We start from the raw sequence: 27,975 nt of genomic DNA, 5'->3' as shown, positions 1-27,975 counted from the left end.
AATGCACAGAACTGAATCAGCACAGGGAGAATCAAAATAACCAGGTAGTGATAGATGAGTCACTGACCATGTCCACATATTGCAGCAAAACAAAACAGCAAATAGAATGTTGGAATATACAGCCATTGTAGTAGAATATATTACTACAGGTGCTATGCTCAGGGTTTACAGTACACTGCTCAGTCAACACTTAAGAACATCATGCTCAGTTCCAGTACACAGCACAAAAAGACACAGATACATTGGAAAGAATGACACTTAGAACTATTAGAGATCAAGTTTTGCAGTCTATTAAGGAAGCATTGAAGAATAATCTGATTTAACTAATTTAATCATGTTGATAGATAAAATAGATTACTATATACTACTACCACAAAGTAAACTAGAAAAGTAGGATGAGCGCACATAAATGGAAGTTAGTAAAAGGTTTAACATATTAAATCTTGAAAGAGTACTACATCTTTGGAATAATTTGCTAGGTAGTACAGGCAAAATCAAGGGCATGTTCAAAACCCAGATGGATGCTAAGATACTGTATTAGCGATAGGCTTTGCTGGGTAAAATGGCAATTTACAATGAGTAACTTAATTCATCATCTTACCAGCTGCTACACAAGAAGCATAATGCACAGTGAAGCATATTGGTTTGAGTATAATTTTCCCTGTAACATATTGGAACCATACACTAGAAAGCCTAGTAACAACACTGTGGAAGTTAAATTTGAATAGTTAGTATAAGATAGAAAATAAATGCTGCATGGGCTTCAAACTGTCAGACAAAATAAAACCATAATTGCAGTACATCTTACAATATTTGCCAGGCAACATGGATAAGGAACTAATACATTTTTGGAAAGAAATTGCAAATGTCCATACATTCTTATTTTTATACAGCATGTGAGGATTTGGAGGATCTAAATTTCTGCATCTGCATTTGAATGAAGGCTAAAATGCCTTGCACTGACTGGACTGCAAAGGAAAATAGGACATTAATTTGAACTATGAATATGTACAATAAAATTTTGGAGGACCAGCTAGGGCAGTGTGATAGAATGCAAGTTTGCACCTGTCTTTTTCTATATTTTGAGGTCCTGATCTCATTTTTGTGGTTGTGGGAGGCCAAGTGCTGCCTTACCAAAAGGTGGAGGTGGGACAGGCAGAGAGAAATTACGGCTACAGTTAGTCAATCATTCTTGGATTGCATCAACCGATTAAGATAGACTGCGGGCAGCCATCTAGTCTCAAAAGAGATGACTCCAAGGAGGGAAGAATCTGCTTTAGTTCCTGATGTGTGTGATTGGGAGAAGAGTATTCCTGCAGCTGCCATTTCTTGCTTTATGATAAAGGACACACAATCAGCAGTCCCTTACTTGAATATTTTATTGAAAGGAACTAAAATTTGAATTGGCCCAAATTTGGATTTTTCAAATAAATTCAGTTCAAATTTTGTTCTCTTTAGCACAACACAACAACAGTGCATTATAAATTCAAAGATTACAGCGCAACGAACCTTTGGCCAGAAGGAGAAAGAATATGTTCTTTCATGAAGTAGCTGAGCTACTGTGGGTTCACTATCTTCCATGAAGAAGCCATCACGCGTTTCATCACGGGCAGTGCTCAAAGAGGCATTACTTTCTTCATCAAAATGTTTGCCTTGGGAAGCAGTGCCAGCTGAGAAGAAAATCATGCAGCTTGAATACAACATTATCACTACTATCCTGCTACTAATGAAACTTGAGTCCTGAATAAATGAATGTTCCTTCATTCAGTTTTAAGAATGCTTCAACAGCAACAAAAGTTAAATACAAACTACCAGCAAAGTATTTTTACACCATTACTTGCCTACTTGGAGGTTATTTAGGTATGTTTTATAAAAAGTTTATTAAGCACTAACTGCAGTCATCAAGACAGGTTTAAGGTACAGTGCATTGCCTATTATGGTATTAGCTGTCAAATACAAATCTCCAAGAATCTTTTGAGTCATCAAGTGTTTTGCTATGTTCTGGATGGTGTCAATCATCTCGAGTGTTGTTGGAGCTGTGCTAATCCAGCCAGTGGGGAGTATTCCACCACACTCCCTGACTTGTGCCTTGTAGGTAGTGGACAGAAAATGGGGAGTCAGGTGCTGAGTTACTTACCCAGAATTCCAAGCCTTTGACCTGCTCTTGTAGCCACAGTATTTATGTGGCTGGTCCAGTTCAGTTTCTGGTCAATGGCAACCTCCAGGATGTCGATGGTGGGGGATTCAGTGATGGTAATGCCACTGAATGTCATGGGGAGGTAGTTAGATTCTCTCCTGTTGGAACTGGTCATTGTCTAGCACTTGTGTGGCACAAACATCACTTGCTACTCATCAGCCCAAGCCTGAATGTTGACCAGGTCTTGCTGCACGCAGGCACGGACTGCTTCATTATTTGAGAAGTTGCAAATGGAACTGAACATTTTGCAATCAGTGAACATCCATACTTCTGACCTTATGATAGAGATAAGGTCATTGGTGAAGCAGCTGAAGATGGTTGGGCCTTGGACACTATCCTGAGGAACTCCTGCAGAGATGTCCTGGGGCTGAGATGATTGGTCTCTAACAACCACAACTTTGTGCTAGGTATGACTCCAGTCATTGAAGAGATTTCCCTGATTCTCATTGACTTGAATTTTACTAGGGCTCCTTGATGACACACCGGCATCAAATACTTCCTTGATGTCAAGGGCAGTCACTCTCTCCTCACCTCTGGAATTCAGCTCTTTTGACTATGCTTGGACTAAGGCTGTAATGAGGTTGGAGTGGTCCTGGCAGAACTCCAACTGAACATCAGCATGTAAGTTATTGGTCAGTAAGGACTGCTCGATAGCATTATTAACGATGCCTTCCATCACTTTGCTGACTGATGGTAGTTTGATAGGGCAGTAATTGGCTGGATTGACTTTGTCCTGCTTTTTGTGGACAGGATGCACCTGAGCAATTTCCCACATTGTCAGATAGATGCCAGTGTTGCAGTTGTACTTGAACAGCTTGGCTAGGGCATGGCTAGTTCTGGAGCACAAGTCTTCAGCACTACAGCCAGAATGCTGTCGAGGCCAACAGGCTTTGCTGTATCTTGATATCATGTGGAGTCAACTGAACTGGCTCAAGACGGGCATTTGCGACGGTGGGGACCTCTGGACGAGGCCGAGATGGATCATCCACTGTGCACTTCCGGCTGAAGATGGTTGCAAACCCTTCAGCCGTGTCTTTTGCACAGAAGTTCTGAGCTCTGCTGTCATTGAGGATGGGGATATTCATGCAGCCTCCTCTCTCTATGGAGAGAGAAACAGAGTTAATGTTTCAGGTCAATGACCTTTCATGAAAACTGTTGAAGCGTAAACTGTTTCTCTCTCCACAGATGCTGCCTGACTTGCTGAGTATTATTAGCATTTTCTGTTTTTATTTGTTTTACTAGGTCATTGTAAAAGTTCTGAAATCTCCAGATGAAGTAAAACATTGGACACTATTGCATTGAGTTGCAGCACATAATGAAAAAAAAATTGTTAAAATTCTACTGAAGCCCATTTTTAACAGTATTCCACCCAAGTGTCAAACGACTGTACAAATCCCCCAAAGTTGACTGCTGGCTCGCATATCTCTGCTACGTACTGCTTTAATATTGGAATTAGCCCAATACCTAGTTACAATGGGAGTAGAGTCACCCCATCTTAACTGAGAAAACCTCAAGACATTCACCACTTATGCACATAAGCTGGAAATCAACATTTATTACTGAAACAACCCGAGTACTTGTTATTTTTATTACTCCAAGAAAAATGTTTAAATTATCAAATTGACTATATGTTTCAAACCAAAATTTTAGCAGGATTATTTTCAGGAGTAAAATAGGAGTACACTTGGTGTTGTGTTGGACAATCTTAAATATGCAAAAATAGAAAAAAAGTGATTTAATTTAATCAAAATCAGTTTACTTCATTTATCCTGTAAATGTCTTAAAAATAAATAGCTTATCCGTGAGGGCAGAGTATTAATACAAAGCTTTTAGAAAGCAAATTGTTAGTTAGGAATTCAAATTCAACAGACTTTAGCCAAGATTTGATGTGCATCTTTCACACATGGTACCTTCAGGTTGGGATGATTCTTCTGATTTATCATCGTCATCCTCCTCCTCGTCATCATCATCTTCCTCTGACCCTTTCTCAAATGGTAATTTAGGTCTAAAGTCCTTTTCTTCAGCGTCAACAAGCAATTCAGTATCCGTTGCTAAAGTCTCTTTAGTATCATGCTCAACTTTCACAGACAATGGTTCCGAGATGTCCTGACACCCTGAATCAACATGTATGTTCTCATCACAATTGATTTTCCCATCTTCCTTAAGAGGGACTGTGCTCTGCTCTTCCTGAGATGGTGGTGTAGGACTTTTTAGTCCATCATCAGTTTTACTATCATCATAGTCAGTTTGTTCTGTACTTTTTTCTTCTTGAACTGGTGTGGATGAGGCAACAGAAGCCATTTGGCTCAAACAGGCACCAAGTTGGTTTTGGAAAGGCGTACTGCTCCGCTGGCTAGCCCCTTTATTTTGAGCAAAATTTTTATGGGCCTCCAGGAAAGAAAGTTCACAGTCATTTAAAATATGATAGTCTGTCCTACTGACTCCATGCTTTGCAGCACCGATCAATAAGTCTTTGTCATGTTTGCCACATTCCCACCATTCAGGCAGATCCATGCTGGGCTGACACAATTTGAGCCGTTCATCTAGTTGAGTGTGGAGCAAAACCTGCTCTCGAACCTTCCGCAGAAGTTCTATTCGATACAAGGTTCTAGAAGCACGTTCTTCTGTGATTGGCTCAATGAAAATCGTGGAATCACATTCTTAAATAAAAACAAAAAACTTTTCACAAATATGAAAATCAAAACTGATACATAAGTTTTATAATTCAGGTCATCTTGTATATTGTAAGGTTTACATTTAGGTCATTTAAAAAAATTCATTCATGGGATGTGGGCGTCGCTGGCCAGGCCAGCATTTACTGGCCATCCCTAATTGCCCTCGAGAAGGTGGTGGCGAGCTGCCTTCTTGAACTGCTGCAGTCCATTTGGGGTAGGTATACCCACAGTGCTGTTAGGAAGGGAGTTCAAATTGGAGTCAATGGATACCAAAAATGCAACCCCCACCCATTCCCATCCAAACCTGACTGATACAGACATATGTCCCAAATCAGGCCACAAAGTATTGAATAATCTGACAAATGTGTACTATGATTTGCTGATTAAAGGGGATTTTGGTCTTCAAGATTGACATGAAACTTCCAGATAAAAGATGCAACAGTAAGTGTTAGGCCCACACTAACTTGGGGTGCCAAATACTCACAATCTTGCTCTACTGCCAGAATAGCAGGGGAGCATGAATTGCACTTCTGTATAACCCTGATGCTGCTGTAGTTTTTGGGGTACAGATATTTAAATAAAACAAGGGTAGTAAGAGCGGGAAGACAGAGCGGCGGCAGGATAAAGAGCGGGAAGACAGAGCGGCGGCAGGATAAAGAGCGGGAAGACAGAGCGGCGGCAGGATAACGAGCGGGAAGACAGAGCAGTGGCAGGATAAAGAGCGGGAAGACAGGGCGGCGGAAGGATAAAGAGCACATCGAGAGAGTGTGTTTAAAAACAGCGCAGGAACTTGAGGTGTGACATCACAAGAAAGTCGTAAGTTGATTGGTTGGTGAGTCTTGGATGCCCGTGTGATCCAGGGTAAGCACATCTGTAGTAAGTGTCTGCGGCTGCAGGAACTGCAGCTCAGAGTTTATGAGCTGGAGACCGAGCTACAGACACTGCGACACATCAGGGAGGGGAAAAGTTACCTGGACACTTTGTACCAGGAGGCGGTCACACCCTTCAGGAGTCTTCTGCTTTGGTCCATGGTCAGGGACAGGACGGTGCGACTGAGAGTGAAGCAGGAATGGGGACCCAGAACGTAGAAGTGGAGGGGCCTCAGCCTGTGCAATTGTCTCACAGGTTCGAGGTTCTTGCAACCTGTATGGATGAAAGCGAGGGCTGCAGGGTGGATGAGTGAACTGACCATGGCACAGGAAGCCATTCAAGTGCAGCGGGAAGGTGGGGGAGGGGGGTGTTGTTAATAAAGAATGCAGCTGTAGTAGGGGATAGCATAGTCAGGGGGAGAGACACAGCTGAGAGCGACAGCCCAGACGGCTGCATTGCCTGCCTGGTGTCAGGGTTTGGGACATCTGCTCTGGGCTGGTGAGGAAGTTGCAGTGGGAGGGGGAGGATCCAGTGGTTGCGGTCCACGCAGCTATTAACAACATAGGTAGAACTAGGAAAGAGGTTCTGCTGAGGGAGTATAGCAGCTAGGGTCTAAATTAAAAAGCAGAAGCTCAAAAGGTAATAATCTCTGGATTATTACCTGAGCCACGAGTAAACTGACATATGGTAAATAAGATTACAGTGTTAAACGTGTGGCTCACAGATTGGTGTGGGGAGAAATGGGTTTTGATTCACGGGGCACTGGCACCAGCACTGGGGAACGTGGGAGCTGTACTGTTGGGACAGTCTCCACCCGAACCGTGCTGGGACCAGTTCTGGTGGGCCATATAACTAGGGCGGTAGAGAGGTCTTTAAACTGAATAGTGGGGGCAAGAGAACAGGAAATATGATAAATTAAGTAGAGAAGGGAAGGCAAGAGAGCAAGGTAGCAATAAGAGAAATGATGATCAGAGCGTGGTAGGAAGGGACAGAGTGCACAAATCTAAGAGTGCATCAGTAGATAAAACTAGAGATTACAAAAATACTAAAAAGACAGAACTATATCTGAATGCATGTAGTATTCATAACAAAGCAGATTAATTAATGACCTCATAGCGAAGGCGCCCCTAGGTAGTAGTGATCATATGATTGGATTGCACATGCCGTTTGAGGGACAGAAGGGCAAATCTAAGACTAGCGTTTTAAACTTAAATAAGGGTAATTATGAGGGCATGAAGGCAGAGCTGGCTAAAGTAAACTGGCAAATTAGTTAAGGGATAGGTAAGTAGAGATGCGGTGGCAGACTTTTAAGGAGATATTTCAGACTACTCAGAAAAGATACATTCCAGTGAGAAAGAAAGACTCTAAGGGAAGGATGCTCCATCCGTGGCTAAGGAAGTTAAAGACAGTATCAAATTACAAGAAAAAGCATATAATTCTGCAAAGATGAGTGGTAGGTCAGAAGATTGGGCAGAATATAAAGAACAGCAAAGAATGATTAAAAGGTTAATAAGGAGGGAGATATTAGAGGACAAGAGAAAGCTAACTAGAAATATAAACAGTAAGAGTTTCTACAAGTATTTAAAAAAGGAAAGGAGTAAATAAAATGAGCAGTGGTCCTCTAGAGTGAGTGTCTGGGGAATTAATAATGGAAAATAAGGAGATGGCAGAGAATTGAACAGATTTTTTGCATCTGTCTTCACTGTCGAGGATACAAATAACATCCCAGAAACAATTGTGAATCAGATGAAAGGGAGGGAGGAACTTAAAACAATTACAATCACCAGGAAAAGGGTACTAAAAAGTATTAGATCTAAAAGCTGACAAGTTCCCAGGTCCTGATGGACTTCATCTTAAAAGTGGCTGCTGAGATAGTAGATGCATTAGTTTTAATTTTCCAAAATTCCCTAGATTCTGGAAAGGTTCCTTTAGAATGGAAAATAGCGAATGTGGCTGCTCTATTCAAGAAAGGAGGGAGACAGAAAGCAGGAAACTACAGGCCCGATAGCTTAACATCTGTCATAGGGAAAATGCTGGTATCTATTAAGGAGGTTATAGTAGGGCACTTAGAAAATCTCAATGTAATCAGGCAGAGTTAACATGGTTTTACGAAAGGGAAATCATGTTAGACTAATTTATTGCAGTTCTTTGACGAAGTAAAAAAAACATGGATAAAGGGGAACCTGTGGATGTGGTGTACTTGGATTTCCAGAAGGCATTTGACAGGGTGCCACATCAAAGGGTACAAAGGAAAATAAGAGCTCATGGTAGGGGAGTGACATATTAGCACGGATAAAGGACTGGCTGGCTAACAGGAAGCAGAGAGTAGGGATAACTGGGTCTTTTTTGGGTTGGCAATCTGTAACTAGTGGAAAGCCACAGGGATCAGCGATGGGCCTCAATTATTTACAATTTATATCAATGATTTGGAGCAAGGGACCGAAGGTATGGTTGCTAAATTTGCTGATGAATCAAAGATAGGTAGGAGAGTAAGTTGTGAAGAGGACACAAATGAATGGACAAAAATTTGGCAAATGGAGTATAATGTGGGAAAATGCAGTTATCCACTTTGGCAGAATAGTAAAGCAGCATATTATTTAAAGAGAGAGAGAGACTGCAGAACGCAGAGGTACAGAGGGATCTGGGTGTCCTGGTACATAAATCACAAAAGGTTGGTATGCAGATACAGCAAGTGATTAGGAAGGCAAATGGAATGTTGTCTGATATTCCATTCCCCTTGTAATAAACAAGTAGGGATGTTTTGCTATAGTTGTATAGGGTATTGGTGAGACCACATCGGGAGTACTTTGTACAGCTTTGGTCCCCTTATTTAAGAAAGGATATAAATGCTTTAGAGGCAGTGCAGAGAAGGCTCACTCGACTGACACCTGGGATTGGTGAGGTGAGGGGAGGGGGGCGGGCAGTGGGCAGTTATCTTATGAGGAAAGGTTGGACAGGTTGGCCCTGTATCCGTTGGCGTTTAGAAGAATGAGAGGTTATCTCATTGAAACATACAAGATCCTGAGGGGACTCAACAGGGTGGATGCTGAAAGGATGTTTCCTCTTGAGGGTGAGACTAGAACTAGGGGACACAGTTCATAAATAAGGGGTCGCCCATTTAAGACGGAGATGAGGAGAAATATTTTCTCTGAGGGTTGAGTGTCTTTGGAACTCTCTTACCCAGAGAGCGGTGGAGGCAGTGTCATTGAACATTTTTAAGGCAAAGGTAGATAAATTCTTGACTAACAAAAGAATCAAAGAATATCAGGGGTAAGCGGGAAAGCAAAGTTGAGGCCAAAATCAGATTAGCCATGGTCTTATTAAAAGGCAGAGCTGGCACGAAGGGGCCAAATGGCCTATTCCTGCACCTAATTCGTATGTAAGCTTCTTATGCTTGCTACAGGAAAGAGGGAGCAAAGTACCTCAACTGAAAGCTACTTGAGAGTAAAGGTTGCAGAACTATATAAAAATTGAGTGTTTGATTGGCATCTGTATCAAAGCATTGACTGAAATTTGGTATGATCCTGGCCTAGAACACTTTTTTGACTTGCACTTCAACCTCCACTGTACCAACAAGATACCACATCTTGCGCAATTAGAGAAGAGGAGCTAGGACCACTGGAAAATCTAGACAGTAATGCCTTCCTCCTTTTTTCAACTCCAGCCCTCCAGTGAGCAAATGGAACCTCAGCGTGCCCTCGACTCTAGCACATGACTGTCAAAAACTTGGTTCTGCTTCATTTCCACCACCATCATATTTCACCACCAAATTTCCACCCCAAATATGTCACTGGCATCCTGAAATTCAGGACCTATATCTTTAGTATGACTCGTTGCTGTGATTATGCTACAGATTTACTACAAATACAAATTAGCAAATGTATGATAGGATATAAACTCTACTAGAATTCTTTTAGAAAATAAAAATATATTCCAAACATTAACTTTTTGCCACATTAATTGCGTTATATAGGAACAGGAGTAGACCATTCAGTCCCTTGAGCCTGTTCTGCCATTCAGTAGATCTGTATCTCAACTCTCTCCACCTGTCTTGGCTCCACATTACAGCATCTTACCTTCACCTGGATTTGGAGCCATACGACACACTTTTCTGCACATAGCAACAAAACAACTGAAGTATTTTTCCAAACTGTCATCAGATTTTTTATCCAGTCTAGCAAAGGCACGGAACTGGCTCCAGTCAAACTGCTTCTTGATGGGATCAAACACCACACCAAAGGTCGATACAACGCGGTAGAAGTCTGCCTCTTCTCTCCTGGTCCATCTACAATTGAAAAATATATTTAAATTTATGAGATATTTAAACACTGAAATCCTGCACGGTTTCACTGATCATATGAAACTTTTGCCATAAGGCTTTATAGGCATACAATGGAAAGCTAATTACATGATAATTTAGGTTTGGAACAGTTATGCTATCACAATTGTAATACTGTAGGCATTCCTGAGTTGCTAAAGTGATTTAAAATACAAATAAGCAAATCTCAAACATGCCCACAAAACCCTACAGCCCTTAGAAATATTGATGAGAAAAGTTCTATCAAAAGATGAGGTAAAGCTCAGACAATCCCATGGTTTAATTTTTCAAGTTTCGATAGTTACACTTCAACATATCAAGTAAATAGACTGCCACTCAAACCAGACAAATACTGGAACTTTGCCCCTTTAATATTTTCAATTCTACACAGAAAACAAGCAAAACCTGTGTCGTTCAGCTCTTAATGCATACACTCAGCTATCTTCTTTAGAGTAGGCAGTTGAGAGAAACAAGACAGGAAATACAAAACAAGGTCTCATCAGGCTAGAAAGTGAGAATGAGGGGACTTTCATACACTGAGGTTGAACTATCTTAAAACATTCAGAAAACAACTTCAACATGCTTTTATATAGCACCTACCATGCAATAATAGACACCAATAATGGAGTGGAGGTTAGTTAGTTAGAGATACAGCACTGAAACAGGCCCTTCGGCCCACCGAGTTTGTGCCGACCATCAATCACCCATTTATACTAATACTACACTAATTCCATATTCTTACCACATCCCCATCTGTCCCTATATTTCCCTACCACCTACCTATACCAGGGGCAATTCATAATGGCCAATTTACCTATCAACCTGCAAGTCTTTTGGCATGTGGGAGGAAACCCACGCAGACACAGGGAGAACTTGCAAACTCCACACAAGCAGTACCCAGAATTGAACCCGGGTCGCTGGAGCTGTGAGGCTGCGGTGCTAACCATTGCGCCGTAAGGCACAGAGGGGCTCAGGGAGGGAATTATAGATTGGGCTTCCTAGATGGCTGAAGATCTGTCTGCCAGTGGTGGGGTGAAGGGAGTGGGGGGATGCACACGAGGCCAGAGTCAAAGGAACAGAGTTCTGATGAAATTGTAGAGCTGCAGAAGGTCAGAGAGAAAGGAATGGACAAGGTCATGAAGGGATTTAAAAACAAGGATGAGAATTTAAATTAAGGTGTTGGGGTGACGTGTTAGCCAAACTTGGTGCAGGATAGTGGCGCAGTGGTTAGCACCGCAGGCTCAGCTCCAGCGACCCAGGTTCAGTTCTAGGTACTGCCTGTGCGGAGTTTGCAAGTTCTCCCTGTGACCGCGTGGGTTTCCGCCGGTTTCCTCCCACAGCCAAAGACTTGCAGGTTGATAGGTAAATTGGCCATTGTAAAATTGCCCCAAGTGTAGGTAGGTGGTAGGAGAATGGTGGGGATGTGGTAGGGAATGTAGGATTAGTATAAATGGGTGGTTGTTGGTCGGCACGGACTCGGTGAGCCGTAGGGCCTGTTTCAGTGCTGTATCTCTAAAAAAAAAATTTTAAAAAATAGGATATGGGTAGCTGATGAGCTGACGTTTACACACGTGAAGAATGGGAGGATAGCAAGGAAAGAATTAGAATACTCGAGCATGGATGAGCTTCAGCAGCAGTTGGGCTGAGGGTGGGACAGAAGCACGCGATATTACAGAAGTTCTCCCATTGTCCTGGCTGACAATTCTTCTTCAACCAACACCACCAAAAAACAGACCAACATTCATCAAATTACCATTTGTAGGATCTTGTTCATAAAAGTGGCTGCTATCTCTGCACATGAAATAGAAAATGTACTTCAAAGTAAATAATCATATGGGAAACACAGGTATTTACAAGAAGTGAGAACAGAAAGTGCCAGAAATACTCAGCAGATCTGGCAGCATCTGTGGAGAGAAACAGTGTTAATGTTTCAGGTCTGCGCCCCTTCATCAGAACTGGCAGAAGTTAGAAATCTAACAGTCTTTGAGCAAGTTAAAGGGGGCGGGGAGAAGAACAAGAGGGAAGGTCTGATCGGATGGAGGGGGGAAGACAGTAAATGACAGATGTCGTGGAACAGAACGCAAATGGAGTGTTAAATAGTTGTAGTGAAAGATAAAGCAGGAGTCGAGAGTGTTAATGGCAGAATAATGAACAGCTCTGTTCGAAAGTAAAAACATGAAAAACAAGTATAAGACTAGTACATGGTTAAAAAAAAAAGAGAATACATATATATATATATAAATAAATAATAAAACAATTGGGCTTATGGTTTGAAATTATTTAATTCTATATTTATTCCAGAAGGCTGTAGAGTGCCTAATCGTAAGATGAGGTGCTGTTCCTCAAGCTTGTGTTGAACTTCACTGGAACACTGCATTAAGCCCAGCACAAAATGCAGGCATGAGAGCAGGGTGGTGAATTAAAATGGCAAGCAACCGGAAGTTCGAAGTCATGCTTGTGGACAGAGCAGAGGTGTTTTCCACCCCCACCCCTTTCACTTGCTCAAAGACTGTTAGATTTCTAACTTTTGCCAGTTCTGTTGAAGGGTCACAGACCTGAAACATTAACACTGTTTCTCTCTACACAGATGCTGCCAGACCTGCTGAGTATTTCCGGCACTTTCTGTTCTCATTTCAGAGTTCCAGCAGCCGCAGTATTTACAAGGGATGTTTGATGAAGTATTACATAGAAATGAAAATGCAAGTTTATTTTTTAAAAAAGCTTCATACGTCAGTGGTTTAAAAAAATATTTTGTTGCTGAATTGATAAGTTGCTATCCAGAATGAAAAGGTGTTAGAACCAACAGACAAATTAGCCCCAATTGTAACTCAGGGATGAGGTCAGTGGGCAAGCTTCAGGCTTGTTCCAGCTCATTGTCATGTGGCCATTGTAACTCTCAAATTGTTTCTCAGTAATTTCAGCTTAAAGTATATGCTTAAAGAACTCTCACATAGCATCAGATAAAAGAACAAATTCCTGCATATCCAAGCTGACCCTTTCAAACATGGAAACCAAGAACCTTTGTCAAGATAGGACGTCTTGCCTACAAGGATTGTTGGGTCAGTTGGCACTTGACTGCAGTAATCTCGATTCAGATTTTGTAATTAGGGGAACTAAATGAGCAATTCACGTCAACAACTTAATAGTTGTACTTCAAAATCTAAATCTTCCATTCTGAAGGTTTCCATTGGATCTAATTCCAGCTTTTCAAAACTATCTTACATTATCTTAAGAAGGGAGAATCCACTGATAGTAAGGCACCTACTGTAGTATTTTACATACTTGGAAGATACTGCGCAGAAAGGATATCATGGCTCCAACAACACATCAATATGCAATAGCAACATTAAATCAATATGGCTACAGCATAGTAGCTGTAAGGTATCACTCCTTGTAACTTAGTTTCAGATATCACTAGTCATATAGTCAGACCAGTTGTTTATATGTGTTCTTGGGATGTGAACATTGCTGGCAAGGCCAGCATTTGTTGCCCACCCCTAATTGCCATTAAGCAGGTGATGGTGAGCTGCCTACAACTGAGTGACTTGCTAGGGCCATTTCTAAGGCCAGAGTCAACCAAATTGCTGTGGGTCTAGAGTAATATGTGAATAAGACCAGGTAAGAATGTCAGCTTTCCTCCTCTGAAGGGGAGTAGTGAACCGGATGGGTTTTTTAACAAACCAGTAATTTCATGATTATTATTAATGAGACTAGCATTTTATTTCAGATCTATTTATTTTTAAATTCCCCCAGCTGCCGTGGTGGGATCTGAATTCATGTCTCTGGAGCATTAATCCAGGCCTCTGGATTGTCCAGTAACATTGCCACTATGCTATTGGCCCTCTAATAAAGTCACAAATAAAGAAAGGTTGTTACTATTGAATCATATTCTGGCGGGGAGAGAGAGAGATAAAATGGCAATTGCCAAGCATTTCCTACTGCTAAGTGATTTCCAATACATTGAGTCTCAAATGTTTTCAGTGGAACTCTTATTCTGATGTTAAACAAGCATCTTATGGTTGATGAGCTTCTGGTTCTAGTTGCCCTCTTGATCAACACCCTTGTTTAATGTAAAGTGTCTTGAAGATCATTGTGCAAGATTTAGTTAAAATTGTCTCGAAGAGTCTTGTGTTCACAACTGTGAAAAAATATGGTACAAAATACCTGACCTTTTTTTGATGGAAAACTATAAGATGGATAGATAAGTCCAACTTGAGCACTAAGCTCTGAGACAGGTGGAATTCAGAAGCATTCTTTAACAAAAAGGGTTCATAGAGTTATACAGCACAGAAACAGGCCCTTTGGCCAATCATGTTTGTGCCAGCTGTCAAGCACCTATCTATTCGAATCCCGTTTTCCAGCACTTGGTCCATAGCCTTGTATGCTATGGCGTTTCAAGTACTCATCTAAATACTTCTTAAGTATTGCGAGGGTACCTGCCTCTACCACCCCTTCAGGCAGTCTGTTCCAGATTCCAATCACCCTCTGGGTGAAAAAAGATTTCCTCAAATCCCCTCTAAACCTCCTGCCCCTTACCTTAAATCTATGCCCCCTGGTTATTGACACCTCTGCTAAGGGAAAAAGTTTCTTCCTATATACCCTATCTATGCCCCTCATAATTTTGTATACCTCAATCAGGTCCCTCGTCAGCCTTCTCTGCTCTAAGGAAAACAACCCTAGCCTATCCAATCTCCCTTCATAGCTGAAATGCTCCAGCCCAGGCAACATCCTGGTGAATCTCCTCTGCAAACACATCCTTCCTATCGCATGGAGACCAGAACTGTATACAGTACTCCAGCTTATGGCCTAACTAGCGTGTTATACAGCTCCATCATAACCTCCCTGCTCTTATATTCTATGCCTCGGCTCCTCGGTGGAGCTCCAGAATAGTTCTTATTGCACAGTTCACCAACATTTCACATTGTGAAAAGGTGTAGTAAATTATGGCTTGATGGTGTTACAACCCGGTGAGGAAGGTGTCTAGGGGTCCCTCTCAGCCTTCACCTGGTCTTACTGTAACAGGGTTTAATTCTAAACACACTGTGTTCTTAGCTCTCCCTTGGTGAATCCTTGTGCACTGCTTTCCAATTATAAGGCAAAGAAACCAGCACAAACAGGTTTTCTTAGGTCTAAAGAAGAAAAGGTGAAATTTATTAAGCTTGAACTTAAACTCTAATTCAGTTGACATCTATGCATATACGACGCGCCTATGCTGGCATGCATACGCAATACATGCAAATAGAAACAGAAAAGAGAAGGAAAATAAAGTGGAAAAGTTTGAGGCAATATCTGAAGCGTTTTTGTTACGGTTCTTCGATCTCACTGTACAGTCCTTGATTGTGGGTAGATCTTGCTTTGCGTTGGGGCCCAGTATTCTTCTTAAACCTTGTTCGCTGTTGGAGACTTTTCTCTCATGGGGTTCATGTGTCTTCTGTGGATTCACAGGCTTTTGAAAAAGAGATGGGAGCAGATAGGAGAGATCTTCTCAGTCCAGGAGCAAATAGTCTTTCTGAGTTAAAACTCTCTGCGGCTAGTTCAAAAGACCCTGGAGCAGCCAGCTAGTCCAACCAGTCCTGGATTGTATCACCTTAGCAATCTCTGGAATGCTCCTCTTACACACAATACCTGATCAAGGTCCATTGTGGGTTGAATGTGTCAGGGAATGGTCCTTTGACCTTCCAAGCACTGTCTGTTAATATGCAAATGTCTTTTTCCAGCCACGGTTGATCTGTTTAACAAGTAATTTTCTCGCTCCAGCAACAGTATAAAATCAATGTTCATGGCAAAATTAATGTGCCTCATTCTTAGCAGGTGGGGGCCTAGCATGACAACGGAAAAAGAAACTTGTGTTCACATGAGCCTTTGGGCTCAAAAATAATGCTTACAACCAAATTCAATTCCTCCTCCAGCAGTATTTTAATTTGAAATAAAATTGTTTGTACAGCACATGAATGGGTTAGGTGATGAATATAACACCAAACAATTCCATGTAGCTTTAGATGCCTTTCATTTGACTTTCTTGGAGACAAGTATACACCTTAAAACCTACAGATGAAACCCTAGCTTGTCTTAAGCTAACCATTTCACGAATTATGCCATTTATAATAAATGGTGACATGGTACTAGGTCCAAATATTTATCTGTTCGGGTCTTGTTTAACTGGTCTTTTGGCACCAAGAACTGTGAAATTCAAGAACCAAGTCTTTTTGGGCAAGCACAAAGTTACTAGAATTATCATTGTTTCATCCTTGCCAATAATCCAAACCAGAAAGAGAAAAGGGATTGTGTTGGAGGTACCCTCTTTCGATGAGATGTTAAACTGAGACCCTATTTGTCCTTTCAAGTAGATGTAAGAGCTCAATGCACTATTCAAAATGTCCTGACCAATATTTATTCCTCAAGCAACATCACAAAAACGGACTGATTATTTATCACCTTGCTGTTTGTGGGCTCTTTGCTACTGCATTTCCTATGTTACAACAGTGACTTCATTTCTAAGGTACTTAATTGGCTGTGAAGTGCCTTGGGACATTCTGAAGTCATGAAAAGTGGACTGCAGCGGTTCAAGAAGGCAGCTCACCAACACCTTCTCAAAGGCAATTAGGGATGGGCAATAAATGCTGGCCTAGCCAGCAACCCCCCACATCCCATGAACTAATGAAAAAAAATGCAATAATTTTTCTGTTCAAGATAGGAAGGCATATAAAAGTAGGTGCTATCACATTTTTCTCCCTCCCACACAGGGACCTACTGAATCCTCAAAACTGCAATAATCCTTTTTTTTTAAAAAGAGCAGCCAAAAGGCCCTACAGTTGCTAGCCATTCTTGCTCAGGTCTGCAACAGCTGCTTCTTTCTGCACTCAGTTCCAGGTGCAGACCACAGTAAGGAGCATATCAGGGCCATGGTATTAACCTGAACCTGGAAATACATATAGAGGTAGATGTATGTGCTACTCTTGACTAGCATCTAGGCCCAAGGCTTCAAAGTCTTGATTCCTTCTACAGTTGAATAAAATAATATTCACTATCCAATCTGTTACAAGAAGAATGGTGAGATGCAGAAGGGAAACCATCATCTGCAGAACAGGATCGCTACTACCACCTTATGAAAATTACTATGTTGATGGCTCACTGGCTGCTGGGGCACCAGCCAGATGGATAGTCACACAGTAATTGAGTTATGCTTCAGTAAGGTACTACTCAAGGCTTCTGTAGGAAAGGACAAACTCAATAATGATGCCCTAATCCTGTTTGAAATGTCACAATGAAACCAAGAGTTTTTGAGTTTATAAGACTCAAACACTTTCCCATAGTCGGACGAATCACTTAAGAATGCCATGTGTCCTGGTGCTTTGGATTTGGGACTAATCTTGGGAATTAATTCAACTATGTATTTAGAGGAGGTTTCTGTCCTATGCAACACCTTACACTTCGAACAAATTTAAAAACAAAACATACATGAAAGTCATAAAACAATGCTGAATGTGCAGAAATCAGTGAAATCTTTAAGGCCTGCAAAAGAATAAATATTTAAACAAGATTTATCCAGGGGGAAAAAAAAATTAAACAGAGCATAATATTATGCTGACAGAATAAACTGCTAATTGGAGTGAACTGCAACATTATTCCAGTTCGGGTCTCATATATGCAGTGAGGACTGGGAGTAAACCATATTATGCACAGCTAATGTAGTATGGTAGTGGTGGCAGCTAAAACATGAACAAATGAGGGGAAATCCTGAATTCCGATCATCATTTTATAACTTCTTATTCCTGTTGATAACTGCTCCTGCAATTTTCTGTTCTTTTACTCCTTGTTTATAACAACTTGCACAACTAACTTCTAAGTTCACAAGGCTCATATTTGCTTCTTTTTCTCCTTACTAGATGTAGGCCTGAAACTTGCTCAGATTTGCTGCTGCTGCACTGCTATAACTTGGTAATGCGTAAGGGTTTCTGGCACACTTTTGATGAAGTTATGAAGAAGTCAGATCATTTATAGTTATTCAAAGCTTTGGATCGTAATTACAACAGATGTTATAAAAAGTTAGCATTATTTATTTTTGCAAAAGCTGAAGTTATTTGGTTCTTTTGACAAGATTTTGTCTGAAGTATTTCCTCCACCCAACAATGTCCTGCAGATAAAAGGCAGGTGATGAGACCTCCACCAACAGTACTAAAGCTGACTCGGACTTGCATGTAAAATAGCTCAACAATGATAATCCCTCCGATTTTGCCATCCTGATTCTCTGCAAAAAACACCCCTCTGCTTAGATTAGGAAATTAAAGAGTATGATGATCATGAAAATGAATCAATATATCATTTGGCAGTATGTTGGTGCTGTAAATTCTGGATCTTAACTGTTTCGAAATGTTTTTCTGGTCCAGTGATTATGAATAGTTTATCATATTAAATGCACATTTAGGTCATAAAATAAGGACTATACAATGCCGCAGAAAAGTATTCCAAAACAAAACTTAAATTCATAGCACTACCTTTGACGTTTCTCGGATATAGCTGCATTTCTCTCAGCCTCCCGAGCTCTCACTTCATCTCTTGGCCGACGTCTGCGACGGTCACTTTTGTTCAGTGCTTCTAATTTCATCTGCTCCCTCTTATAGCTGCGCTGATAGGCTGTAATAAGGCGGCGCAGGCGTGTTGTGAGAACCGAGGTGTTGGGCCAGTAGAGTTTGTCTAATTCACCATCTTGATCAGATTGTTTGCCTGTAAAATGATACTTTCAGTAATGCTGCTGGTGCTTAATCCTTCATGTCACAAATTCTATAAAATCCTGCACCCTTACCATAAAAAAAAAATGTATAATCTAATACCGTTTGTGTTATTATTCTGTTTCTTATCAGTTGGAACACTCATTTGAACATTTGTTGAATCTGTACTAAAATGGAAATGCTATCAGTCACTTTATGTATTAGGTGATTGTTTACTCGCACTCATTTATAGAAATTAAAAATGTCATTTACATATTCTCATACATTAGCATACATGTTGTGCTATTAGTCAAGTATAAATGACCCCCACAACAATCATAACCTTAAAGAAAGCACTTGCATTAGATTTCTATAAAATATAGACTGTAAGCTTTTCAATGCCCACTAAAGCATATTGTCAGAAAGAGAAATTACAGTCTCCCTTAACCTGTCAGTTTGGTTTTTGGCATATGCATCAGGACTCAAATGTAACAGTAACTGTAATACATCAGATCCAATAGTACCAGCAATTTCAATACTGTAATATTGACTCAAAATTATGTGCATATTTTAATTTCATTAACATTTATTTTAAACATTAATTTGTCACCTATCCTTAATTCTCAGACTTTTCTTATTCCTGTTATGTTTTCCTCAAACTACATTTTCTCTATCTAAACAATTCCATTTTCCAAATTTTCTTCTGCTTCCAACATCCATTTCAGAAGTGGAGGTATTTTTAAAAAGCTAAAAGGTTGATATTACTGCCAGCAATATTACAGTATAAACATTTAATGTGCTTGCACCAAATTCAGCCTTCTGCTATTTTAAAGAAAACATTAAACCCATTTAAACTAAAAGTTCGTGGTTCCAATCTAGAGGAAGTAACTTCGTTGCCAAGTTAAGCAACTATGAAGATGCATGCAATTCAGCAGTAGACACTACTTAAGTGTACACAGCATTAAAAACTTTTAAACTGGGAAACAACGCTCCTATGCTTGGATCAGATGTACGTCTAGAGTTGATCACATACCTGAAATTCAAATGAAAGATTGGTATTGAGTCATAAAATACACCAGTAATTTCTCCCTCACTTGCCAAAAAAAACTCACCTGTGTTTTCAACATCCATACATTCTTCCTTGTCATCTTGAGGAGAATTCTCAAATTCCTGCAAATGATCATGTATTAAGATTCTTGATACATTTTCTTCTTCCAGATTTTACATAAGTTTTTAAATGTTTATAGTAAGGCATAAACTCCCAATTTTGAAGAAAAATATTACTAGTTATTAGTCAATGCTGTCCACATCAGCAAAAATATGCAAACTAGAATGCAACACCTAATAAATTTAAATAAAAATCACAAATTTTGTAACTGGAGTTTTATATCTCCATCATTGCACTCACATCCATTTCATCTTTGAATGGAATTCTGCCTGGTTTATATTCCGGATCTTCGTCCTCTCTGTCAAAATCAGCACTGAAAGAACAGTTTGAATTAAAAGTCATGCTCTTGAAGACGCTGCTTATTGAATGGGGAGGGGGATGGGAAAGAGAATTCCAAATGAGCTCAAAAGCACAACTTACCCATCACTAACATCTGCCAGCACATCTGTTCCCCTCTGTTCAGCAGCCATGGCCTTTGCATCAGGCATTCCCACCCGCTCCAGGAAGCAGAATAAAGGATCTGCTCTTATAGAATTGTACTTTTCATATCCTATGCAAAAGTATCAAAGATTTCTTAATTCAAACATTGCATTCAGAACAAGTTTTAATTTCACGACAAAACACTGCTGTAGATATAGAGATAAATAAAAGCATTAAACAAAACTTAATTCAACCATCATGAGAATTACAGAAATGCAAATGAAAACTAGATCAATTGAATAAAATAAAAGCAAAATACTGCGGATGCTGGAAATCTGAAAAAAAAACAAGAAACGCTGGAAATACTCAGCAGTATTTGCTCATCAGTAAATTTACTCCAGATTAACTATACTTATTGTAACTCAGTACAGGAAATTAACATTAAAACTTGGACACTTTCTTTAATCTACTTATCTCTATAAAATGTCTTAATACACAACCAATCTAAAAATAAATTAGTTCTCATTTAATATTGAATAAAGGATAAATCTGAGGCCAATTACTTAACAGCAGCATGCAATTACTTCAGCAGTACTTCCACTCTGATACATCCCACTTCAAAAAAAGTACATATGCAATTAAATAATAAAATATTTGGTCATAAAACTTCAGGGGAATTCATCAGTCAAAAAATGAGTCTCTGAGAAAAGTATATTAATACCTTTTGAGTTATTTACAACACTTCCATTAAGACAGAAAACAAAGAATGACAAATACCAGGAATAACTGAGAAAATGATAGTCGGCCTGGACTCACTTCAGTTACGTCCATAAGCACTACTGCCTTAGTCAACCAAGAACTGCATAATTCAATTAGGTTTTGCACTGTGACACATTGTTCTTAAGTACTCCTGAGCCTCAAGCCAAATTGTAATCATGAAAGGTTTTATAAGCCATCATTCTACCAACCCACACCCCCCCACCCCGCGCCCCAGTCAGGACACACACCAGAGAATTCCTCTATGACCTCTTGTGAATTTGGATTATGATTAGGAACTGCTCTTTGTATACTTCATGGCTGTTCCACATCCCAGTGGCTCACAGTTAACAAGACAGTATTCCACAACAGGGGATGGCAAAGTCTCAGTGCTGACATTTGTGAAATACTACTTGGAAAAAAGCCCAGGAGGCACTTATACAGATTAATAGCAGAGGTTAAGCTACCATTCACTCCAACGCAGGCTGGTAGGGAAACAGCACATGTAGAGCAGTGGTGAGAGCAGAGATAGGTGCCTGAAACTGAAACCTGAAATGTTTGAATTTTCAATTATTGAAATAGACTGACTTTTCAAATAATTTTACAATGTATGGTTTGAAAAGTAATCTTCATTATAGTAGTTTCCAAAAGGATCATGCACAACATCCAAGTAGTTCAACAGCAAACAGTAAAATATTCAACTTACAATATGGAAACTTTTTGTTAATGCAGTTATCAAAAGCACTTCCAGAATTGCTTAAATGGATCATACTTGGAACTCAAGTCTAATTTTCTTAGTATCTATTAAACATACTAGTGAACAAAATGTTTATCCTTAAATTCAATTCCATATATTTTGACAAAAAATTGCATTAATAAGAGAGAAATTACACCTACAAAACAACGCAACAATTTTTCACCTGATCATATTTTTCTTGAAGACTGTAGTTCATGCTGGGATACAGTTCTACAGGAACCCACAATGCTCACTGGCCATTTTTGGTTATAAGCATTGATGTTGCACATTCACAAGCTATTTCAATAAGATGGGCTGTAACTTCTAAGTCTGATTCTGCACTCATCTTACCATTCACAATATATATCTTTGAATGGGAGTTGGTGGATAGTGATCAGCAATGGATACCCTGTCTCGTATTTTTCCTCTATGGGCGGCACAGTGGCGCAGTGGTTAGCACCGCAGCCTCACAGCTCCAGCGACCCGGGTTCAATTCTGGGTACTGCCTGTGTGGAGTTTGCAAGTTCTCCCTGTGTCTGCGTGGGTTTCCTCCGGGTGCTCCTGTTTCCTCCCACAGCCAAAAGACTTGCAGGTTGATAGGTAAATTGGCCATTATAAATTGCCCCTAGTATAGGTAGGTGGTAGGGGAATATAGGAACAGGTGAGGATGTGGTAGGAATATGGGATTAGTGTAGGATTAGTATAAATGGGTGGTTAATGGTCGGCACAGACTCGGTGGGCCGAAGGGCCTGTTTCAGTGCTGCATCTCTAAATCAAAAATCAAAACAAAAGTATGTTCCCATGACCTGTATTCTCTAGAGTTTTGAAGAATGAGAGGTGATCTCATTGAAACCTACAAAATAATTAAAGGAATAGACTGGGTAGATGCAGGTAAGATGCTTCCCCTGGTTGAGGAGTCTAGAACCAAGGACACAATTTCAAAATAAGGGGGAAGCCACTTAGGACTGATTTGAGGAGAAATTTCTTTACTCAGAGGGTTGTGAATCTTTTGAATTCTCTACCCCAGAGGGCTGTGGAAGCTCAGTCATTGAGTATGTTTAAAGCAGAGATTGACAGATCTCTAAATACCAATTACATAAAGGGATACGAGGATAGTGTAGGAAAAAGGCATTGAAGTGGATGATCAGGCATGATCATATTGAACGGCGGAGCAGGCTCGATGTGCTGAATGGCCTACTCTTATGTTCCCCTGATCACTCTGGCTGAGGTCAGATAACCTACTACATACCTAGAACTCTAACTCAGAACTGCAAAGTTTATGTGGTTCAGTACTACAAAACAGAGTACTTACCCACTGAGGTACCCATGACGGTAAATTAACAAAGATTATAGCAGCAATTCCATACCATGTTTGAACACTCCGATGAGAAGACATTTATCAGCTTCCCTGTCCCACCAATCTGTTGGAAGTTCAGCATGATCGATTTCTGGGATCCAGATATCTAAATCACTAAACAAAACAAATATTTAAAAACTACATCCAAGTAAATGAAAGGTGCTGCGCAAAAATAATATTAAGCAATATTCTACAAAAGTAAATACTTCTCCCATTAAATTTTAACACATGAATCTGAGCAAGAAAATGTAAGCTCAAACATATGAATGCAATTGTAATTCTATTAGAGCCAATGTGCCAAAATCTTTTTAAAAAGTGACAATTTATCCATGTTTAAGCAATTCCAAAGTATGAAATTACTCTTTTTAAAAATATTCCCATGCCTTTCTAGTAGTTTTTGTTTAATGATTCATTCATGTGGAATACAAGCCACCCTCTAAACTTGAAGAAATTAGTTACGTGACTAGGCTATAAATATTTCACTGATTTTTAAAACTAGCTATTCACCAGCAGGTTGTAGTAATCAAGTTTATAAAGCTAATCTTGTTTTAAAAATAAAGTCCCTATCCGACTCTATGAAACTAGACATAGATTCCTAAATTCCTATTCTCTAAAATAAATCCCGTATTTTATTAGACCCATAGCAGTTAAAATAAAAAGTGCAGCTATTATCTGCCAGAATTGTGTCAAACCACCCATCTTCCCCCACCTTTAGTCATCAAAAATTCATGTCACATGGTTGATTCAGGGAATTAATTTTGCAATTTGCAAACTTTTATTACAGAAACACGGTTTCATCAACAAAACAAACGTTTTACTAAAGATCCAAATTTACTATAGGTAATTAGGTATGAAACTTCATAACATTATATTGTTCCTTTCATGGTTACAATCTAGGATGGTTTCTGCTATATCCTGGATCAGTTACAAGTAATTTTTTAAAAAACTATTTGGGGCTGTTCTTTAATTGCCCTGAATGCATCTTTCAATAATACAACCATATCATGTGCCATTATGTAACGAGTTCATTACATTAGACCTGGACTTTGCAGTCAGTGGCGATGTGTTGACACTCGCTGCTGACCGAAAAAAAGCTGGCTGCAAAGATCTAGTGATTTCTGTGGTGTGAATTTCCCCTTTTCCAACGTTACTTTAAATTTGGCGCAAAATCAAGGGGGATCTCCAGGCAGTCAGCAACAGCAATGTCACCAAGCAGCCAGTCAATTTGAAGAATTCTCAAACGGAAAACCGGGAAGTAAAATGCACAGATTATTAGATTAGATTAGAGATACAGCCCTGAAACAGGCCCTTCGGCCCACCGAGTCTGTGCCGAACATCAACCACCCATTTATACTAATCCTACACTAATCCCATATTCCTACCAAACATCCCCACCTGTCCTTATATTTCCCTACCACCTACCTATACTAGTGACAATTTATAATGGCCAATTTACCTATCAACCTGCAAGTCTTTTGGCTTGTGGGAGGAAACCGGAGCACCCGGAGAAAACCCACGCAGACACAGGGAGAACTTGCAAACTCCACACAGGCAGTACCCGGAATCGAACCCGGGTCCCTGGAGCTGTGAGGCTGCGGTGCTAACCACTGCGCCACCTTCACCTTTTATAAATTTTAGAGTGAAATAAAGATTGGGACATGCAAATTAGAAGCTGAAATATCAAAAACTTCTATAAAAAAAAACCCCAAAAAACTATGGAATCATAATGAAAAAAATGTAGCACTGAACAAATATAAAATTAGTTTTCCAGGGCTAGAGAGGTGGTTCAGTAATTATGACTTAGTACACCATGAAAAATCCAGTTACACCTCAAACAATGCATAACCTTTTTAGAATTTTTTTTTATTAACAATGATATTACACCATAAAATGGGACGATCAGTTCAATGATTTTCTAAAGATTGCCAAGTGTGGGGCCTTCAACTACGTACCCTGTGGAGGAAGGAATCCTCCGACAGCAACTTCTGGATTTCTGCATTTAACAGAGCATGGGGACTCCAGGAGGTGCACTCAGTTTCACAGTGTAATAATGCTGTCATTACAATTGCAAAATCTGGGACATGCACAGAAACAGGTCTTTCAACCCAACAGATCCATGCCAGTGTTATGCATCATACAAGCCTCCTCCCACCCTTCATCTAACCCTATCAACATATCCCTCTATTCCTTTCTGCCTCAGGTGTTTATCTAGCTTCCCCTTAAATGCTAGTTGCCTCAACTACTCATTATGGTAGTTAGTTTCACATTCTAACCAATCTCTGGGTAAAGAAGTTTCTCCTCAATTCCCTATTGAACTTATTAGTGACCATTTCATATCTATGACCCCTAGTTTGGATCCCACCCACAATTGGAAACACCTTCTCTATGTCTTCCCTAACATACCCTTTTAGTCTTCAAGATCTCTATCAGATCACCCCTCAGTCTTCTCTTTTCTAGAAAAAGTGCACCAGCTTGTTCAATTTTCCCTGATGAGTATCACCTCTCAGTTCATCCAAGTAAATCTTGTTTGCACCTTCTCCAGAGTCTCTACATCAATATGCAGACCAAAACTATTCACAGTACTCCATGTGTGGTGTTACGAAGGTTAACATATGAACATACAAATTAGGCGCAGGAGCAGGCCATTCAGCCCCTTCGTGCCTGCTCTGCCATTTAATAAGATCATGGTTGATCTGATTGTGGAAGGAAAAAGTGTGCTTATGTCAGATGCCAGGTCGAAAATACTATTGAGAACCAGGCTGAATAAAGGAGGTCCAAAGGGGAAGTAAAAAAGCAGAGAAGTAAAGAGAGGGCATGAAAAGAGACTGGCAGCTAGCATTAAAGGAAATCCCAAAGTTTTCTATAGCTATATAAATGGTAAAAGGGTGGTAAAAGGAAGAGTAGAGCCAATTAGGGACCAGAAAGGGGATTTACACATGGAGACAAAGGGCATAGCTGAGATATTAAATGAATACTTTGCATCTGTCTTTACCAAGGAAGGAGATGCAACCCAGGCAATGTTGAAAGAGGAGGTATGTCAGACACTAGAGGGGTTTAAAATTGATAAAGAGTAAGTTTAGATAGGTTGTCTGTTCTTAAAGTGGATAAAACACCAGGAACAGATGAGATGCATCCAAGGATATGGAGGGAAGTGAAGGTGGAAATCACAGAGGCACTGGCCATAATTTTTCAGTCTTCCTTAGACTCTGGGAGTGGTGCCAGAGGACTAGAGAATTGCAAATGTTACACCCTTGTGCAAAAAATGGGTGTAAAGATAAGCCCAGCAACTACAGGCCAGTCAGTTAAACCTCAGTGGTGGGAAAACTTCTAGAAAAAATAATGCGGGACAAAATCAATAGTCACATGGACAAATGCGAGTTAATTAAGGAAAGCCAGCATGGATTTCTTAAGGGAAAATCATGTTTAATAAACTCGCTGGAGTTTTTTTGAGGAGGTAACAGAGAGGGTTGATGAAGGCAATGCTGTTGATGTGGTGTACATGGACTTTCAAAAGGCGCTTGATGCAGTGCCACACAACAGACCTGTGAGTGAACTTGTAGCTCATGGAATAAAAGGGACGGTCGCAACATGGATATGAAATTGGCTGAGTGACAGGAAACAAAGAGTAGTGGTTAATGGATGTTTTTTGGACTGGAGCAAAGTTTGTAGTGGAGTTCCCCAGGGATCAGTGTTGGGACCCTTGCTTTTCTTGATATATATTAATGACCTAAACCTTGGTGTACAGGGCACAATTTCAAAGTTTGCAAGTGACACGAAACTTGGAAGCATTGTGAACTGTGAGGAGGGTAGTGTGGAACTTCAAAAGGACATAGACAAGTTGGTGGAATGGGCAGACAGGAAGCAAATAAAGTTCAATGCAGAGAAATGTGAGGTGATGCATTTTGGTAGGAAAAACATGGACAGACAATATAAAATGAAGGAATGAAGAGTACAATTCTAAAGGTGCAGGAGCAGAGGACCTAGGTGTATATGTGCAGAAGTCATTGAAGGTGACAGGACAGGTTGAGAGAGTGGTTAATAAAGCAGACTGTATCCTGGGCTTTATTAATAGGGGCATATAGTACAAGAGCAAGGAGGTTATGTTGAACTTGTATAAGACAATAGTTCGGCCTCAGCTGGTGTACTGCATCCAGTTCTGGGCGCTGCACTTTAGGAAAGACGTGAGGGCATTGGAGAGAGTACAGAAAAGATTCACAAGAATGGTTCCAGGGATGAGGAAGGTAGATTGGAGAAGTTAGGACTGTTTACCTTGCAGAAGAGAAGGCTGAGAGGTGATTTGATAGAGGTATTCAAAATCATGAGGGGTCTGGACAGAGTAGACAGAGAGAAACTGTTCCCACTCATGAAAGGATAGAGAACGAGAGGGCACAGATTTAAAGTATTTGGTAGGAAAAGCAAAAATGACATGAAGAAAAACTTTTTCATGTAGCGAGTGGTTAAGGTCTGGAATGCACTGCCTGAGAACGTGGTGGAAACAGGTTCAATTGAAGCGTTCAAAAGGGAATTAATTATATGAAAAGGAAGAACGCGCAGGATTATGGGGAGAAGGCAGGGAAATGCTTTTTCAGTGAGCCAGTGCAGACACGATGGGCTGAATAGTCTCCTTCTGAAATGTAACGATTCTGTGGCCTCAACTCCATTTTCCTGCCTATCCACGATACTCTTTGACCCCTTTGTTAGTCAAGAATTTATCTACCTCTGGCTTAAAAATAGTCAATGACACTGCCTCCACCACTTCTGCGGAAGAGT

The 27,975-nt window shown here is 40.2% G+C and overlaps 1 protein-coding gene across 4 annotated transcripts in view; it reads right to left on the bottom strand.

Moving 5' to 3' along the window:
• Positions 1-27,975, bottom strand: part of chd7 (chromodomain helicase DNA binding protein 7) — a 277,383-nt gene that overhangs the window by 17,850 nt on the left and 231,558 nt on the right. For all 4 annotated transcript variants that reach the window (XM_068031895.1, XM_068031894.1, XM_068031893.1 and 1 more), the window contains exons 25-32: positions 23,216-23,319; positions 20,357-20,486; positions 20,177-20,249; positions 19,881-19,938; positions 18,556-18,784; positions 9,819-10,027; positions 4,108-4,857; positions 1,510-1,670 (exon numbers count right to left, since the gene is read on the bottom strand). In XM_068031895.1, the coding sequence (XP_067887996.1) occupies positions 1,510-1,670; positions 4,108-4,857; positions 9,819-10,027; positions 18,556-18,784; positions 19,881-19,938; positions 20,177-20,249; positions 20,357-20,486; positions 23,216-23,319 (1,714 nt within the window). The remainder of the gene's footprint in view (positions 1-1,509; positions 1,671-4,107; positions 4,858-9,818; positions 10,028-18,555; positions 18,785-19,880; positions 19,939-20,176; positions 20,250-20,356; positions 20,487-23,215; positions 23,320-27,975) is intronic.

The sequence above is a fragment of the Heterodontus francisci genome, chromosome 5 (genome assembly GCF_036365525.1).
Source record: "Heterodontus francisci isolate sHetFra1 chromosome 5, sHetFra1.hap1, whole genome shotgun sequence".
Lineage (NCBI taxonomy): Eukaryota > Metazoa > Chordata > Chondrichthyes > Heterodontiformes > Heterodontidae > Heterodontus > Heterodontus francisci.
Note: the sequence above shows the minus strand (reverse complement) of the source record. Positions and strands in the feature narration are given on the sequence as shown.